The 19096-nt window shown below is 33.5% G+C and overlaps 2 protein-coding genes across 2 annotated transcripts; one reads left to right on the top strand and one right to left on the bottom strand.

Moving 5' to 3' along the window:
- LOC106667642 (activator of 90 kDa heat shock protein ATPase homolog 1) lies at positions 1–4669 on the top strand. The gene is made up of 8 exons (XM_014395718.2): positions 1–291; positions 2698–2796; positions 2872–3148; positions 3208–3328; positions 3405–3496; positions 3868–4002; positions 4075–4313; positions 4385–4669. The coding sequence occupies exons 2-8, from the start codon at positions 2717–2719 to the stop codon at positions 4467–4469; spliced, it is 1029 nt and encodes a 342-aa protein (XP_014251204.1). The 5' UTR covers positions 1–291; positions 2698–2716; the 3' UTR covers positions 4470–4669.
- A 3327-nt stretch (positions 4670–7996) lies between these two features.
- LOC106667663 (general odorant-binding protein 68-like) lies at positions 7997–14162 on the bottom strand. The gene is made up of 9 exons (XM_014395746.2): positions 14059–14162; positions 13887–13955; positions 11030–11135; positions 9244–9269; positions 9145–9183; positions 8969–9083; positions 8826–8905; positions 8729–8756; positions 7997–8234 (listed from the first exon to the last, which is right to left on the bottom strand). The coding sequence occupies exons 1-9, from the start codon at positions 14089–14091 to the stop codon at positions 8119–8121; spliced, it is 612 nt and encodes a 203-aa protein (XP_014251232.1). The 5' UTR covers positions 14092–14162; the 3' UTR covers positions 7997–8118.
- Positions 14163–19096: the final 4934 nt, after the last annotated feature.

The following is a 19096-nucleotide window of genomic DNA, read 5'->3' as shown; positions in this document are numbered from 1 at the left end:
ATCGAACATATTTGAACAGAGGCGAGATTGGGTGGGACTTTTCGGATAAAGTTTCACCTTTTATCGATCCTCGCAGTTGAGACTCGATCTAGTGTCCACCTGGTTCTAGAAGGTTCTCGGCGGTTCTAGAAGGCAAGGATCTACATCTACTTCTACAGCTCTTTAATCTTGTGGAAAAGACCGATCTCGTGGCCTCTGCTAGGCGTTGCTTAAGGGACCCGCGATTTTCCAGCAACCGGAGGAGCCGTTTTCTGCACGTTTACTGTCAAAAACAGATTTTATTCGGAATTGGTAAGACAAATCAACAACCATTTTTGGTATTTGACAATGTTTTCTATGGTTATACCGATGGTGACCAATTTTTCCAAGTGTTTCTCTCAATGCCCTCTTTTTCTCGTCCTCATCAATCACAAAATCATTCATTATTTCTCTCAAACTGCATTTTTCAAAGCGACTGTTTTGTTATAAATATGGCATAAGAAGATAACCATGCTTACCATCCTTGTAAAAATGTAAGGGTTGCATACCTCGACAATTTTTGTATAGAATAAGTCTCTCTGCTCAGAAAAATAAAAAAACGCTTAATTTTGATGATTCTATTTCAAGAGTAATTAGGAAATTTTTGAATCTTGAATAGTAGTATTTGCTAGTTAAAAATCAGTCGTCAAATTTTTCCCAATCATTTTTTATGGACCAGCAACATCTATTGTAGAAACAGAAATTACTTATAAAAGTCTTCTTCATAGAAATATTTAAAAAATTGTTGATTTGTTAAAGGAATCGAATCATCTTGCTTTATTAGGCACTAGTAAAAATACTACATTTGGGCATAAGCCACTGCTCCATAGAAATACCTACAAAAAATTAGTTTGATTATTTTATTTTGTATATGATAAAGGAATTATTGAATCATCCTGGTTTGATACGAGAGACTAGTAAATATTTAATAATTTTGTCAGTTCCCCATTAATTTTTGTTTGGAATAACAACATTTATTATTAGGGAAAATATTTATTTTAAGTCTGTTCCATAGTAATACAAAACAATTTTGTGTTGCATTATTTCATTTCGTTTATGATTAAGGAATGCGTGAATCATCCTGGTTTGTTACAAAAGACTAGTAAATATTTAACGGTTGTGACAGTTCGACATTAATTTTTGTTAGGACCAACAACATCTATAATAGTTAGGGAAACTACTTATTATAATAATGCTCTATAGTAAAATGAAAAAAAGCTTAATATATTTAGGTAATAATTGAATCACTCTGCTTTAATAGCCAATCATCTCTGGTCCATAGGTTTTTTTTAAATACTATAAAATATATAATATATATACTATAATTTTTATTATTTTATTTCACGAATTACTAGGAAATCCTTGAATTGTAGTATTTGCGGGTAAAAATGCAATGGTCGTGTGTAAATGTTTTTTGTATAAATATTTGCTAGTTTAAAATACATCAGTCGGGAAATTTTTCCAGTATCCCCCCCCCCAGCAACATCTACTGTATATAAAGAAATTATTTTTAAAATTCTCTTTTCTGTAGAAGTATAAGAAATGTTTAATTTTGATTATTTTATTTCATGAATGATTGGGAAATTCTTGAATCTCTTCTCTGTAGAAATGTAAGAAATGTTTAATTTTGATTATTTCATGAATGTTTGGGAAATTCTTGAATCTCTTCTCTGTAGAAGTATAAGAAATGTTTAATTTTGATTATTTCATGAATGTTTGGGAAATTCTTGAATCTCTTCTCCGTAGAAATATAGGAAATGTTTAATTTTGATTATTTTATTTCATGAAAGATTGGGAAATTCTTGAATCAGTGTGCTGTACAATTTGGTAGTAAAAATGCAACAGTTGTGATGTTCCCCAGTATGGACCAGCAACATCTATTGTCACAGAAACTACTTTTAGATTCTTTGTGCCACAGAAAAATAAAAAAATAATTTCAATTTTTTTCATGATGCTTAAGGGGGGGAGGAATCTCTCTTGAATCATCCTGCTTTGTTAGTTGTTGCTAGTGAAAATATAATGGCCGTGCCAATTCCTTAGTTATATTGTATGGACCAGCAACATGTATTAAATTTACAGAAACGTCATAGTCTGCTCTATAGTGAAATGAAAAATGCTTAATTGTGATTAAGGCGGAATTATTGACTCATCCTGCTTTATTAACCACTAGTAAAAATACTACAGTTGAGCAAGTTGACCAATAATTTTGTCAGCAACATCTATTGTATTTACAGAAATTACTTTTATAAGTATCTGTTTCATAGATATATTACAAAATGTTTAATTTTATTTTATTTCATGAATGATGGAGAAATTCTTGAATTAATATGTTGTACTATTTTCTAGTGCAACATTTGTGTAAGTTCCCCAGTAATTTGTCCAACAACAAAGTCTCTGCCTGTTAGAAAAATAACTAAAAAATGCTGAATTTTGAAAAGTTTATTTTACGATATTTATGAAATCCTCGAATTTTCCTACTTTAGTAAAAATACAAAAGTCATGAGTTACTCAGTAATTTTAGTATGAACCATTAACATCTGTACAGAAACTATATTTTCCACTACTTGTTGACTAAAACTGTCCTTCAAAGGATCTTATTTAAATGGAAACAAAATGATGTGTAGTTATTTTGATACATTTAATCAAATCTTAATTCATGTTTTGTATATTGCTTTTCAGTTTTTAACACTTACTAATAATGGCTCGTTGGGGCGAAGGAGATCCCAGGTGGATCGTAGAGGAGAGGCCTGATGCCACTAATGTTAACAACTGGCATTGGTTTGTATAAGAATAAAAATTATTTCTTAATTGTTCATCTTTGACATTGTTTGATTTGATTAAATTCATTGTCAGGACGGAGAAAAACGCCTGTTCTTGGTCACAGGACAAGCTGAAAGAGCTTCTGCTCAATTTGAAAATCGAGTCTGACCTCGCTCTCTGCACAGTGACCGAAATGGACAGGATCGAGGGCGAGGCAGTTGCAAACAACAGAAAAGGTAAACTGATTTTCTTCTACGAATGGGATATGACTCTTACCTGGAAGGGAAGGCTGAAAGGCGGTACAAAAGAGTGCGAAGGGAAAATTCAAATCCCTAATCTCAGCGAGGAAAATGATATTTCTGAAGTTGAGGTAACCCTGTTAAAAGTGTCAAAAGTAATAATTGTTATAATCATCGGTTGTTTTTTTAGGTCACATTCACCTTAAAAGAATCCTCCGATGAGGGCGATGTCTTGAAAGAGTTCCTTCGTCATCAAGGTCAAGAAGTCGTCAGGGAGAAGCTTAAAGCATATGTTGCTTCATTAAAAGAAGGTATAATTATAACCAACATCATTTATTAATGATAGAATTTGATTTAAAAATAAGTGATATTTTATTTGTTTTGCAGAATTTTCTAAAGGGATGATATTGCCAAAAAAAGGTTCTGAGGATGAGCACAAAGAGCAAATGACTATTCTTTCATCTGGTTTCTCAGCAAAGGTACGTTTTTTTGTTAAATACTAGACATTGGATAATTTAAATAAAAACAAATTCATTTAGAAAATGGAAAATTGGTATTTTTTCAGGGCAAAGCCATTTAAATTTTCAATCGGGTTAAAAAGAAATGAAGAAAAATTCCAATTTCCTTGGTTGTATATTTACTTATTTATTGAAACTTGTACTTGAATATCAATTAAAAATAAATTAGTGAGCACAATTCATCTGTGTTCTCTTACGAAAATCCCCCTTAAGCCATGTTTATAAATATTCGTTTTAAGTGGGCCATCTGTAAAAGTAAAATAAAAAATTTAAAAAAAATAAATGTAAAAAAAGCTATAACATTGAATTAAATTTTCATGTCGAAATTGCAGATGCAGATGAACAATATTCAAAGTTCCATCAATAACAAGATCAAGACGAATACGAAGGAGTTAAAAAATCTTAAAGATACTCAGGTCTTTCAGTGTACAGGCGAGGATTTTTATAGGGCGATGACAACGCCAGAAGTAAAGATTTTAATTTCCATTCGAATTCTTAAAACTGACTAGAACGTTCGTCTTGAATTTTGAACCTTTCAGATGGTCTGTGCGTTCACAAACGGCCCGTCCGTCGTCGAAGCCAGGAACGGAGGGAAATTCTCCCTCTTCGGTGGAAATATATACGGCGAATTTCTCGAATTAGTACCTAATAAAAAAATCGTACAGAAATGGAGGCTGAAAAGTTGGCCTGACGATCATTTCTCGACGGTTACACTCATCATCGATCAACAAGAAGATCACACAGTCGTTAAAGTAAACCAAGCAGGGATTCCACAAAGGTAAATTCATACTTAATTACTTTACATATTAGTATTATCGTCAGTTTTATTGATAAATAAAAAATTTATAGTGATGTTGAAAGAACAAAAGAAAACTGGACTCGGTATTACTGGGATGCAATAAAAAGGACTTTTGGATGGGGATACTTCATGTGATCCTCCTATAGAGATAATTGAGTAAGTTAGGCCAAGGAGTGGAGACTTACGATGAACTTGAGTATGCAAATATTTAATATTTCATACAATAAGGTGGGTGATTTGGTTTCCCCGATGCTTGTCGGTATTTCTGAAAGTGAAGAAGAAACATCTTAGCTTAACTTAAACCATTTTTATACAAATATAATAAGTAATGAGCAGTCTTTTTTTTTTAGTATATAATTCAAGTGTTCCTTTAATTTTTCATTAAATTGTCAATGAAAATTGTCTACACATTTATACAAAAGTTTTGCATGAAATGCCCAAATCTCGAAATTTCCCAGTGATGGGTATAAAATGCATCTGAAACTGTTATTTTAATAATCTATTCTACTTCAAAACTGAATTGTAATACATATTTATTTAAATAAATAAAAATGTTTTAAATATTATTTGATTCCTTATAATCCTATCCTGCAGATCTATTTCCGCCAAAGCCACCGTATGACAATTATGTCAAAAAATGAACTAAAAAGACATCTCGACTTCGCTTCCCGTCTGTTGTGTTCAACATGTTACTTCTAGCAGAAAGACCCCAGGCTTTACAGAATATTCTGAACTGACATTTCATTTCAATTTTGAATATGGCCTCATTCTCAATCTTCTCTTTGAGTTGTCTGTTTCACCCAAAAATGAATAGAACAAAGAAGTTCTATTTGAAGTCAAAATAATCCTATTGAAATAGAAGTCCCATAGCACTTCCAGGAATTTGCTCTTCTCTGACTTTCTTGACCTGATATGTATTGAATAGGCTGTGAGCGCTGTATTGCCAATCCTGGGCAGATTATTGGTAAATCCTTTTGCCATGCTCTTGTTCAAAAGGTATACTGAGTTGGAAATCTTGTGAAAACAGTATTCTGAGTACCCGGGCACATTGGGCTGGATAAGGAAACATTCGTTCTACACCTGGTGACACAACGAGCAGTAAGAGAAACTGGCACTTCAAGAGTGAAAAAAAAGTAAAGGATGTTCCATACCGTCCTTTTCTACTCACGCACACCTGCGTACAAAACCCAATTTGTAGAGAAAGGTTTTTCAGTGACATTTGGTAAAATAATGTCTTGACAATACAAAGAGTGAGTAGGCACAACGCAAAAACACTGACAGGCAAAAAATTCCGCCCGCTTGTAATAAAACTTGACTTGTACATTTTTATATATTAATCAAAGTTTCACGTTTTTTAACATTTAATAATTGAGCTTTGTCTAAAAAAGTAAAAAAAATGTAAATTGTTAAGGAAAATTTAAAAAAAGACATAAAATTTGTTTTAGCTTTTTAATTAACATTTCAATATCGTTTATTTCCTCCTCTTGCCTTAATAACATCTCGAAGACGCCTTGGCATACTTTCCACCAGTCTGGAAATGTCTTTTCTGGAGGTTAGCTCATTCTTCACGAAAAGACCTTTCTAGGTAATGGAGTGTATCAGGAAATGATGGACGCGCTCTTATTTGTCTCTTGAGGTTATCCCACAAAATTCAAATGTCAAAGAATTTTGTGAATATGAGAATAAACACAGAGAGCATTGGCATTTGGCAGTTTTTAGGTTTTATTTTATAGGTTATGATGATAGATATTTACAGGTTAATAGTAGGAATAATTGGTCAGCAGGTATGATTTCCATCTTTCAATTTTATATCTATTGGGTAGGTAATAAATCATTTATATTATAATATTTATTATTTTACATTCTGTATGAGATTTTTAAATATTTTGTAATATTCTTGTGGCCTCAATTTTATGATTTTATAGGTTATGATGATTGATTTTTACAGGTTAATAGTAGGAAAAATAGGCAAAATTGATTAGTAGGTTTGATTTACATCTTTCAATTTTACATCTATTGGGTAATTAATCATTTATATTATAATATTTATTATTTTACATTCTGTATAAGATTTTTAAATATTTTGTAATATTCTTGAGGCCACCCATTTTATGATTTTATAGGTTATTATGATCTATATTTACAGGTTAATAGTAGGGGAAAAATAGGCATAATTGGTCAGCAGGTTTGATTTCCATCTTTTAATTTTATATCTACTGGGTAATTAATTTTTTATATTATAATATTTATTATTTTACATGCTTTATAAGATTTTTAAATATTTTGTAATATTCTTGAGGCCTCAAATTTTATGATTTTATAGGTTATGATGATCGATATTTACAGGTTAATAGTAGGAAAAAATAGGCATAATTGGTCAGCAGGTTTGATTTCCATTTTTCAGTTTTATATCTCTTTCTTAATTAATCCTATATCATGGTCATCTCTTGGCGAGGAAAAGTCCACGGAGATGCCCATTGTGCGGGGCATAAATAACTGTTACACATTTACTAACCGAATGCGAACTACTGGCGCCGCACAGAACAAAGTGTGGCCTTTCCTCGAGCTTGAAAGAGGTTTTGCAACACAGCAATGACAACAGCAAGAAAGTAATCAAATATCTGAAGCAAATAAATGCATATGGTCGCCTTTAAGGCTTCTCCACACGTGGTTTCATTTTCCCTTCCTGAAGTGAGTGTATTTATTGGCGAGAATGTGTGAGTGTATGGGTGGGTAGTGGTCGGAATATCGAGTACCCCACAGACCCACCAAACTAGGATAGATATCTCTTTGTGTGTTTTTGGTAGAAAGAATGTATTTATTGGCGCGAAAGTGAGTGTGTATGGGTGGGTTGTGCAGGAATATCGAGTACTCCACAGACCCACCGATTTAGGTTAGTATTAGGCTATAATATCTTTTAGAGTGAATGGGCGGAGGCACTGTTGTAATATTAAATGCGCCAGTGGCTCCGCATTTTTTAATTTGTAAATACAGAATGATTGGTTACTGTTTGAGTGAATGTATTTATTAGTGCGATAGTAGTGTATGCATGGGTGGGTCTATGGTGGAATATCAAGTACCCCATAAACCCACCACCTAGGTTAACGTTTTAGATTAATTGTAATTTTAATTGTACATAATGTATGGATGTATTTATTAGCGTGAACGAGGGCGGGTCTTCAGAGGAATATCGAGTACTCTGAAATCCGCCTATAGGCTAGGCTAGGATTGAATGTTAGTGAATGAGATAGTTTCAGAGCCTTTTCACCACGTGTGGGAGGGCTAAAAATGTAGAATTAACGTCCCAGAACACAACCAGAAAGATTGCCAGACTTCCTACAAAAAAGCTAATTTTAAAAAAATTAAATTAAATTAAAAAATAAATAAATTTATAAAACGTGAGGTGGAAGAAATGTGAGGTGCCGGCAATAGCCCAGGCAGCTAGCCGGCCGAAAGAAAAAAAAATATATATTTTTAATAGTATTCAAATTTTTGTATTTGTAGGTTAATGATAGAAAAAATAGATATAATTAATCATATATCTTAATATTTACATGCTTCAGAAGTTTTTTAAATATTTCGAAAATTCTCCATGTTTGAAATAGGTTTGGATTTAAACGACCTTTCTTACAGACGTTTTGTTTCTTTTCTAATAATTCGACTCAAGTTTGTAATTGACGATTTTATTACGAAATCTTTCTTATTACAGATTTGGTAACTTTTCCAAAGGACGGTTGTAGTGTTATTGCACGTGTAGGAACTGTTATTTGCACGATTGCTGGCATTACTCCTGCCTGTACCTCGGAAAGCCCTGGGGAGGCCTCTGTGGTGGTGGAGGCGGAGGAGGAGGGATGTTGGGACAGACTTCCATCCTTCCTTTGACGAGCTTGCAATCCTCGCCTGGAAAAATTAAAAATAAAAAGAGATAATAAATAGAATGAGAGTCCTTGTGTCCTTCCGGGTCCGTCACGGATGACACAATGGCTGAAATGAGGGATTTTTCTCAAAGGACGTTTCCATTATAACGAACGCTTTCTTTTCGGTTTTTATTTTATTTTTATTTTTTTAAATATGGAAATATTCAAATTTATATGTTGATTTTCTTAGGTTTGAGGTTGTTTCTTCTCTCTTAAGAGGGGTGTGGTCAGAAAATTTTTTTAAAAATTAAATTCGTAAAAACATGAAGCATGTTTATTTTTATGAATGTGACGTTAACGGACGTAATTCTCTCTCTCTGTTTGCGTAATTAGAAGTTATTTCTTCGGCCAAACAATGTTTAAAAAAGCTTCACGGTCCGCCGGAAGGAGAAGAATAAAAACGGCACGAGGTCGGATACACGGTGGATATTAATTAAAAACAAATACGCCAACCGATATTGTATTAATTGTACTCACTGTCAGTCCATTCTGATGCAGGGCAGGTCTAAAAAGAAACAAAAATGATAATTTATGTCAATTTTAAAATGCAAATTTAAAAAAAAGTCGAATTTACCAAAAAAAGCTGTCGCATTACGCAATGCGTGAAAACGTGTGGCGTTTGGTCGCACAAGGATTCGTCTTGTTCCGCTTTGTCTTTATTAAAAGAAGAAAAAAACGTTAAAAAATAACGTCAAATTTAGCATTAAAACAACATACCTGCTTCTTCAAAGCAGGCCTTGACTGCATCGTTCATGGGTTTTGTCCAAAGTGGATATTTTTCGACGCCCTTTTTAAGCTCCTCGGCTATGGACTCTTTCTTGAGGGACTTATCCTAAAAGATAAACTCAAATTAAACCCTGCATAGTGGAAAGAAACAAACAGCTAAAACTTACGAAGAATCCAAGACCTTTGTAAACACACTCTTCGATACACTGAAATAAAAACGTAAGATATAAAATAACGCATAAACGTTGAAAAACAGGTAGACTTACCAGTCTTGCATCTCTCACGGCTTTAGCTAAAAGCAATCAACAAAACTGGTCAATAATATTAGAACTAAATAGTTGATTTACATAAAAAAGTTTTAGTGACTGTTGCAAACGCAGCTATACACTGCCCCGGCAAAAATTAACTACATATTAGAGATTTAAAACTAGAGATAAATTGTTGAATTTCGAGTTTTCTCTGTGGAATCGTTGCAAATTTAATATTACAGGGTTTTTAATGCAAATTTAGCATAGAATAATCTTAAATCTAACCCGTTTCTAATGATAAACTTACCTAACCTAACCCTTCCCTAACTCTAAACTATCTAGCCTAACTTAACGAGTCCCTAACCCTGCCTAACCTAATCTAAACCGTCCCTAACTGAAACCTTACCTACCCAAACTTAACCAGTTCTTAACACTAACCCCTACATAACCAAACCTAACTCGTCCCTAACTCTAATCCTTCTTAAACTAACCTAACCCGTTCCTAAATCTAAACCTACCTAGCCTAATCTAGCCAGTCCCTAACTTTAATCCTACTTAGTCTAACCTAACCCGTCCCTAATTCTAATCCTACTTAACCTAAACTAGCCCGTCCCTAACTCTAATCCTTCTTAGCCTAACCTAGCCAGTCCCTAATTCAAACCTTACCCAGCCAAACTTAACCAGTTTCTAACACTAACCCCTACCTAACCAAATCTAACCTGTCCCTAACTCTAATCCTTCTTAGCCTAACCTAACCCGTTCCTAATTCTAAACCTACCTAGCCTAATCTAGCCAGTCCCTAATTATATTTCTACTTAGCCTAGCCTAACCCGTTCCTAATTCTAAACCTACCTAGCCTAATCTAAACAGTCCCTAACTTTAATCGTCCTAAGCCTAACTTAACCCGTCCCTATTTTTAATTCTATTTAGCCTAACCTAACCCGTTCCTAATTCTAAACCTACCTTGCCTAATCTAACCCGTCCCTAACTTAAATCCTACTTAGTCTAACCTCCCGTCCCTAATTTTAATCCTACTTAGCCTAACCTAACCCGTCCCTATTTTTAATTCTATTTAGCCTAACCTAACCCGTTCCTAATTCTAAACTTACCTAGCCTAATCTAGCCAGTCCCTAACTTAAATCCTACTAAGCCTAACCTAACCCGTCCCTAATTCTAATCCTACTTAGCCTAACCTAACCCGTTCCTAATTCTAAACTTACCTAGCCTAATCTAGCCAGTCCCTAACTTTAATCCTACTAAGCCTAACCTAACCCGTCCCTAATTCTAATTCTACTTAGCCTAACCTAACCCGTTCCTAATTCTAAACCTACCTAGCCTAATCTAGCCAGTCCCTAACTCTAACCCTTGTTAACATAACCATTCTTAACCTGACCTAGCCCAATACAATTGCTTTCCCCGGTAACGCAAAACCGATGTCGTATAATGGTACGTAAAAAAGTGTTGTATCCTGCCCAAAAACCTATCTATATTATAAAGAAAAGCTTCGCTTTTCTTACGCCAGTAGACGTGTTCGTATTAATAATGAACAAGAGAGAAAGATAAAGGAAAAACTTTATTGATCCAGGCTGGCGTGTTGCAACACATTCTTCATCCTATCCTTTACACCATTGACACTGTTTCATTGTAGGCTCAATTGTGGAAGATTTTTCCTTTGATATGGTATTTAAAATTGGTAGTTCAATGTCAAACGTGAAGTTAACCAATGTGACAGTTCATCCACCGTCTTGTGACGTACACCTAGTGCCCACTTACCCGAAACGAGCTATTTATTTTGTACACATACCTGTTGGGACTGCTGAAGAAGGTCTGCCGATTTGACGTATGCAAGCGCCGAACTGCCGTTTCATGCCTTCTAGCGGAAAAGGAAGACTGCAGCATTGCGGTGGCCTCTAAAACATCAAATAATTTACAAATTTTATTTTATTTTTCCTCACTTAAGAGATCAGACCAAACTGATCGCTGCTTCAGAGTAAGAGGAGGCAATGATTCTCGGGGATAAAACAGACGCAAGCCGGCGCCCCGTAAGAGAGCATTCTTGGCCCCCATCCTGTTTTACACTGCCAATCCATTCTAACACCTGTCTTTCTCGCTAGCCCTACACTGTACACCAACAAGTCAAATACGTAGGTCTAGGACTTCACAATCCCAATACTACTCAAGTGCCAAAAATTGAACAACTTTACTAAGAAGACTGCTTTGGCCAAAATCAGATATAACTAACAAACAAACTAAAACTACAATAAATAATTTGACCAATTGGACTGGTACTTCTAATATCAAACCATCTAAGCATTCCAAGTCCTCAAAAGAATTTTCTAATCTCTACAATACAATAAGTCGATCAATTTGAACATATGGAAAAGAACTGGCTGGGATACTACGAAGCCATATCCAATCAATCCAATAATTCAATTCAAAGTTCTCAAAAGATTTCTCTAATCTCTTTGGCGGCGGTGCAGCATATTATTTCAACGCTCCACCGCTGCTCCGCTAAGCCGGTTCGGGGGAGATCGAGTACCCTCTGACCCGGATTCTAGACAGAGGATATGCATGTGTGAATGGGTTTGTATATAGGAGTATGTATGTATTTATTGTATGAGTGAGTGTGAGAATGACTAGTGTTAGGGAACGTAATGGGGCCGAAATTACCAAAGAATTCGATTGCGCCCGACCTCGGAGTTGCTCAGCACCAAGATGGGTGACTCCCCCTGATCCAGCAGGGAGAGGCCAGAGGCCTCCTAGGAGGTCTCGTAATTCTATTTATTTATATTCTCCAATCTCCCTACTAGTCTCTTACCTCACCATCCACAATGACCACAACTTCGTTCGAGACTTGATCCTTTCCATAAGTCTTACCCTAACCCTTCTCTCAGCCTCCAGTCTCGAGGATGACAGACCTAGGCTTGTTTTTCCTTTTCAAAAGTGTTCCTCTTCGTACAGTTTCTTATTATATAATAATTAAAAAATATCTGGATATGAACTGTGAGAGAATGAGATTTCAAGGTTGCAATTTTTCCTGACTATTGCAAGATGACGCATTGAAAGCTTTTCCCACATTTCGTATATTTTATGTTTTTTACCCCGTTTTGAGATAATCATATCGTGTCGACGTAAACATCATACATTTACAATCGAGAATTTATCATTACTGACCACTTCCGGGTTCGTTGTCACGCCAATTTAAAAAGTGTTACCATCTGTTCAACTAATTATCAATGTGTGGTGATTAGTGACCGTTAATCGATATTTATTTAGAAATCGTGAGATGCGGTCTGGTGCGATGTAGGTTTCAGAAAAACATTTTCTTTATCGTGCCAACGTTTCAATCGGGCACTCTCAACACGACACGCAAGGATGGCACAATTTCACAGAAGACAAACACTTTGAGCTCTGAAGATGATCTCAATAAAGATCGAAACGTTGGCACGATAAAGAAAATGTNATATCGAGTACCCTGGGGTGAGTGTTTGATCTCTAGGGAGTAAAAGTATTTATTAGCGAGAATGGAGTAGGTTCAACCCCGCACCGAGGAATATCGACTACTCTGGGGGAGAAATAGTTTCTCGTTATTATACAAACTCAGAAGTATTTCTTGTTTATGGGGTGGACTTAAATGTCCAACCACGTGGTATGTGGTTTACTCGAAGTTTGGGTCGATAACGGGTGTATTCCAGGCATATAATTAACAAATATTAAACTTTATAAATTCTTTTTATCATATAAACTGACAAAACAGGTCGATCATAATTATAAATTTTAAACAGACGAATAGGACAAAAATTTAAAGATGTCTTGGAATAAAAATTCTATTACTTCGGGGTCAATTTTTGTTTTTTAATATTTAGAAAAAATTTGTCTGTAGGTCGGAATTTCAATGATCAACAGATGTACCAAGTTACATTTTATTAGGTTTCGTGGTCCGCTTGACCAAATAAATTCTTTTTCTAAATAAACACTTCTTAATTAATTGAAAAAGAATTTATTTGGTCAAGCGGACCACGAAACCAAATAAAATCTAATAAGCAAAATGAAGTAAACTTCACTAAAGCTCTCCCTGGCCATTTCATTTGTCGCCGAGGATCAAATAAATTAAACATTTGAAAATTGGCAAAAAGAAGGGATAATTAAAAAAGTGGTGTTGAGATGGAAAGTTAGTGTCCGAGTGGATCGAAGTCACGATAGCTCAAGTGGTAGAGCAGCGGTGTATCAAGCCGAAGGACGTGGGTTCGAATCCCGCTTCTTACACTGACTTTTTTACCTCAACCAATACCTTACATAAATATTAATTAATTGAAAGATGTTATTTGGTCAATCGGACCACGAAATCTAATGAACTTAATAAGTTAAATGAAGTATATCTTCACTAAAGTTCTCCGTGGCCATTTCATTTCTCGCCGAGAATCAAATAGATTACACATTTGAAAAATGGCAAAATGGAGGAAAAATTCAAAAAGGTGGGGTTGAGATGGAAAGTTAGGGTCCGAGTTGATCGTGATAGCTCAATGGGTAGAGCAGCGGAGTATCAAGCCGAAGGTCGTGGGTTCGAATTCCGCTTGTGACGCGGACTTTTTTATCTCTACCAAAACCTTAATTAATGGAAATGTACTAAGGTACACAATCAATGTTGCATTGTAATTTACCTCTGGCCAACCGGCTGGTCGAGTCCTGCAACTATCATCTTCCTGTGCTGAAGCGAGAGCAACAACCACCTGAAATAAATATAAACGTATTTGATATAAACCGAGTACTTACAATGAAATCGCGATTATAAAAATTAAAATTAAACATTGCACGACAAAAATAAACACTTACTGAAGCTAATAGTAAGAAGGCAGGTGAAGTCATGTCTAGAGTCGGAAGCACAAGTGAGGAAAAACGTTTTCCCACGGGATTTTATAGACTATTGTCCTCTTTAACCTCCATCCTCGCGTCCTTAGCCCCACTTTTTTTCCCCCAATTAAACTGTATATCCTTGTAACGTCGCTTTTCCAATACATACCGTAAGGCGTCTCCGTCGGCCAAGGATCCCAATTTTGAGTTTTTCCTATTGCGAAAGTGAGGCCCCCCCATGACCCCGTTATCAGCGTGTCGTGTTGTGGGAGTCGAGTAATTTTGAGGAAAGTTGACGGCTTTTATGGATTTTGTAAGTTTAATAAGAAAAAAAAGGCATTCCAAATTTACACAATTTTGTCAATGAAGCGAACAAACAAAATAACACCTTTACAAAAAGAACTCATGCAATATTGAAACGGCCGAAGGTTCCTATTGAAATTCCTGTATTTTTATCAAAAGCATTTAAACGATAAGGTACAGGAGTCGAAAGGAATTTCCTCTCTCTCAATATTCGAGTTATCCATTTACACGATGATGTAACGTGGGAGTCCATCCGTTACGGATAATAAAATATGCAATAATATTGGTCTAAAAAGCATTTCATTTGTGCAAAACTTAGTTAATTAGAATGTAAATCCAAAAAACAAAATTGGAGCGAAAATCGAGTGCACGTAGAGAACACCGAATTAGTCTGGACTTACATCATTGTTTGAACGCAGCGATACACTGCTATTGTTTATGATTATTTGGAGATCGTGATAACATGTTAGAAAAACATGTTTTTTATCGTGCCAACGTTTCGAACGTTATTGAGATCATCTTCAGAGCTCAAAGTGTTCCGTTTCTGACTGTGTGTCGGGTTAAGTAGCAAAACCATTTTATTGAAGGATTCCACAAAATCTCTTTACATTTTGAAAAGATTTCTTAGGATTTTGAAGAAAACTTTCTTGGAAAAGAATCTATCGTACTAAAAGTTTTTTTTTCGAGGGTAGAGAGACACAAGTTGAAAATATTAAGGCGTCCAAAGAGGGCAAATTTCAAGGTTTTTCTGTCGTGAGGGTACTGTATATTCTCAACCCCTTTTTGTTTCAAATTATGAAAAACATATTCTATTGAGAAAAATCACCTCTCTCTCTATCTGATTGTTTCAAACTAAGGAAAAATTAATTTTAATAAAATACGTGGTGGGAAAGCAAGAAACAAAGAAAAGAGGATAAAAACAATTTAAACCCAGTTTTTTAATTGTTAATATTTGTTATGATAGAGTATCAAAAGCATTTTGTTTAAGCTTTCCACAAAATCTGCTTAAGATTTAAACAAAATATATATCCTGGAATTTTGTAAAACTATCAAAAATCACTTTACATTTAAAAAAAAAACAACAGATGAATGGATTCTCATTAGGTTTTTGAAAAATAGAACTTGGTAATTGAATAAATTTCTTAGCATTTTCGGTAAAATTTTGTTGGACATTTTCACAAAAAAATAACACAAGTTTGTAAAAGATTCTACGGAAGTTTTTTTTTTTTTAAATTTAAATCTTCTCTACGTATAGAAGAGATACTTTAGAAGGTTTCAAACAAATATCCTTTTGGTTTAGATAAGATTTTATTTTGGTTTTCGATAAAATCTTTTTAAATTTCACGAAAAATTCTCATGGAGGTTTTGAAAAAGTTCTACTCAAAGTTTCGAAAAATTCCTGTAGATTTTCGACGAAATCTCCTGAAGTTTAAGGAAAAATTCTCTTAAAGGAAGACGTTCTCTTGGAAATACCAGGTTTTTATCAAAATAATTTAAATAATTTAAGATATAGGAGTCGAAAGGAATTTCCTCTCTCAATGTGATATTTATACGATTACACGATGATGTAACGTGGGAGTCCATCCGTTACGGATAATAAAATATGCAATAGCGTTAGTGTAAAAAACACTTCATTTGTGTAAAACTAAAAATAATTTTAATTAAAATGTAAACCCTCAAAAAATTAAATTTTAATTAGAGCGAAAATCGAGTGTATATCGAGGATACCGAATGCTGGACATACATCATTCTTTGAACGCGGCGATACACTGCTTACGTTTAGGCTATTTTAGGATAATTTTCTATTGGGCATAATAATAAAACATGATTCTAGTTAGAAAATCGATAAATGAAGACAAAAGTTGAGAATATTAAGGCGTCCAAAGAGGGCAAATTTCAAGGTTTTTCTGTCTTGAGGGTACTGTATATTCACAACCCCTTTTTGTTTTAAATTATGAAAAATATACACCGCGAAAAAACCATCTCTCTGTCTCTGATTTTGTTTCATACTAAGGAAAAATTACTGTAAACAAATACATGGTGCGAAAGCAACAAGCAAACAAAATTAGTTATAAAAAAATTAAGCTCATTTTGTTAAATAATTGGTAATATATATTATAGTAGAATAGCTGTAGCATTTTATTTAAGGTTTTCACAAAATCTGAAAATTTGAACAAAAATATCCTGGAAGTTTGTAAAAAAATCTCTTTACATTTAGAAAAAATCTAGTTATCTAAAAGATTTTCAACAAAAAGGATATAAAAAATTTAACCATTTTTTTAATAATTGTTAATATTTCATATGATAGAGTAGAAAAACCATTTTATTGAAGAATTCCACAAAATCTCCTGGATGTAAAAAAATCTCTACATTTAGAAATAATCTAGTTATCTAAAAGATTTTCAACAAAAAGGATATAAAAAATTTAACCATTTTTTTAATAATTGTTAATATTTAATATGATAGAGTAGAAAAACCATTTTATTGAAGAATTCCACAAAATCTCCTGAAAATTTGAACAAAAATATCCTGGAAGTTTGTAAAAAAATCTCTTTACATTTAGAAAAAATCTAGTTATCTAAAAGATTTAAAAAAAAAAGAATATAAAAATTTTAAGCCCAGTTTTTTTTAAATAATTGTTTATATTTAATATGATAGAGTAGCAAAGCCATTTTATTGAAGAATTCCCCAAACCTCCTGAAAATTTAAACAAAAATGTCCTGGAAGTTTGTCACAAAATCTCTTTACATTTCGAAAAAATCTAGTTATCTAAAAGATTTCAATAAAAAGAATATAAAAAATTTAAGCCCAGTATTTTTTCATAATTGTTAATATTTAATATGATAGAGTAGCAAAACCATTTTATTGAAGGATTCCGCAAAATCTCCTTAAGATTTGAACAAAAATATCCTGGAAGTTTATAAACAAATTGAAAATCTCTTTACATTTTGAAAAGATTTCTTACGATTTTGAAGAAAACTTTCTAGGAAAAGAATCTACTAAACGAGGGTACTTCAACTATGAGGTAATATGAACCCTCGGGGTGCCGGTGTTTTTGAAAAAAGCCCATTTGTAAGTATGTCGGGTTCGAAAGCAGGACCGCTAGATTCAACAAAATCGAGTGTATATCAAAAATTATGTTGGACATACATCATTTTGGAACGCAGCGATCCACTCCTTTTTTAAAGGTATTTTGGAATATTTTTCTATTAGGGATTATAATAATGCAGGATTCTAGTTAGAAAATCAATGAATGGAGACACAAGTTTAAAATATTAAGGCGTCCAAAGAGGGCAAATTTCAAGGTTTTTCTGTCTTGAGGGTACTGTATATTCGCAACCCCTTTTTTTATTTCAAATTATGAAAAACATACCAGTGAAAAAAATCATCTCTGTATCTGATTATGTTTCAAACTAAGGAAAAATCAATGAGAAAGAAACAAGCAGACAAAAGAGGATATAAAAATTGTAAACCCATTTTGTTAAATAATTGTTAATATTTACTATAATAGACTTGCTAAAGCATTTTATTTAAAGTTTCCACAAAATCTGCTGAAGATTTAAACAAAAATATGCTGGGAGTTTGTAAGAAAATTGAAAATCTCTTTACATTTCCTTAAAATCTTGTTATGAAAGGGTGTTTAGAAACAAATTGAAAGTTTCGACTAAATTTTCAGACATTTTGAATAAACTCTTTTGGAGGTTTAGACAAAACTATAACTGGCATATTGTGATTAGTATTGTGATTGTTTTGTACTAGTTCATTAAAATTCGTCAATAAATACGTGTTTTATGTTAATTTGAATATGAAGATCTACTGTAAAATATTACATTCTTATAATGTGTTACGTTTCAAAACGATTCTTTTGCATATCATTTAAAAATATATTTCCCTTTTTTTAAGGAACCTAAAGAACAGCATCCTTTATCGCATTTCCGCCTCGTAGGGTATATTTCAAGTCTGGGGAAGAGCGATTCCACGAGAGAAATAAACTGGCTATTTATTTTTGCTTGTATAACCGTACTGGTATTAATTTGAACCCTAGAGCTGAGAATTGGGCCGGATCGTCATTATCTCCTCAGATTGATTTTACCGTTAGGTAACTTTATTTGTTTTCGGGCTCTAACGTGCCGTAATGTTCAATTTAGCTTGGTAACGTTTTTTTATGGGCCACTGATCGAACAAAAGGGCCTATGAGTGGCTAATGGAATGTTTATTCCTAGCGTTCAGTGTGTGAAATAAATTACCCTTTTAGTTTAGTACCTCTTAGAATACCAGATGAATATTAATTACAATTCAAATCTTAAAACAATATATAAAAAAATGATTTTTTCAGTTTTTATTTTTTTTCAATATAAAAATAGTTGAATTTTCTTTTTATTTGAAATTTAAAAAATATGTGAAATTGAATATTAAAATGAAGGATTCTTTCAAGTTTTTATATTTATTTTTACGGAATTTTTAATTTTAATTGAAACTGTTTTGAAAAACTAAACTTTTGCTCCAAATTGACTCTTTTTAATTTCAAATAACCATCCTTAACTTTGAATAAAACATTTATTCAACTTCAAATAAACACTTTTTAGTTTTAAATTAATCGTTCTTCTCTTGTAGAAATGTGTGGTGATAAGTGACCGTTAATCGATAATTATTCAGAAATCGTGAGATGCGGTCTGGTGTGATGTAGGTTTAAGAAAAACATTTTCTTTATCGTGCC

This window comes from Cimex lectularius, unplaced genomic scaffold (assembly GCF_000648675.2).
Source record: "Cimex lectularius strain Harlan isolate CLEC.00 unplaced genomic scaffold, Clec_2.1 scaffold74, whole genome shotgun sequence".
NCBI lineage: Eukaryota > Metazoa > Arthropoda > Insecta > Hemiptera > Cimicidae > Cimex > Cimex lectularius.
The sequence above is the reverse complement of the archived record's forward strand: the minus strand, read 5'-3'. Positions and strand labels throughout refer to the sequence as shown.

Bases quoted from the DNA above. Each gene is read 5' to 3' on its own strand.
- LOC106667642 (XM_014395718.2), top strand. From the start codon at position 2,717: ATGGCTCGTTGGGGCGAAGGAGATCCCAGGTGGATCGTAGAGGAGAGG. The intron at 3,329-3,404 runs GTATAATTATAA...TTTGTTTTGCAG, and splicing joins TGTTGCTTCATTAAAAGAAG to AATTTTCTAAAGGGATGATA. The intron at 3,497-3,867 runs GTACGTTTTTTT...TCGAAATTGCAG, and splicing joins CATCTGGTTTCTCAGCAAAG to ATGCAGATGAACAATATTCA.
- LOC106667663 (XM_014395746.2), bottom strand. From the start codon at position 14,091: ATGACTTCACCTGCCTTCTTACTATTAGCTTCA. The intron at 9,270-11,029 runs GTATGTGTACAA...GATTGCTTTTAG, and splicing joins TTCTTCAGCAGTCCCAACAG to CTAAAGCCGTGAGAGATGCA. The intron at 9,184-9,243 runs GTAAGTCTACCT...TTTTTATTTCAG, and splicing joins CCGTGAGAGATGCAAGACTG to TGTATCGAAGAGTGTGTTTA.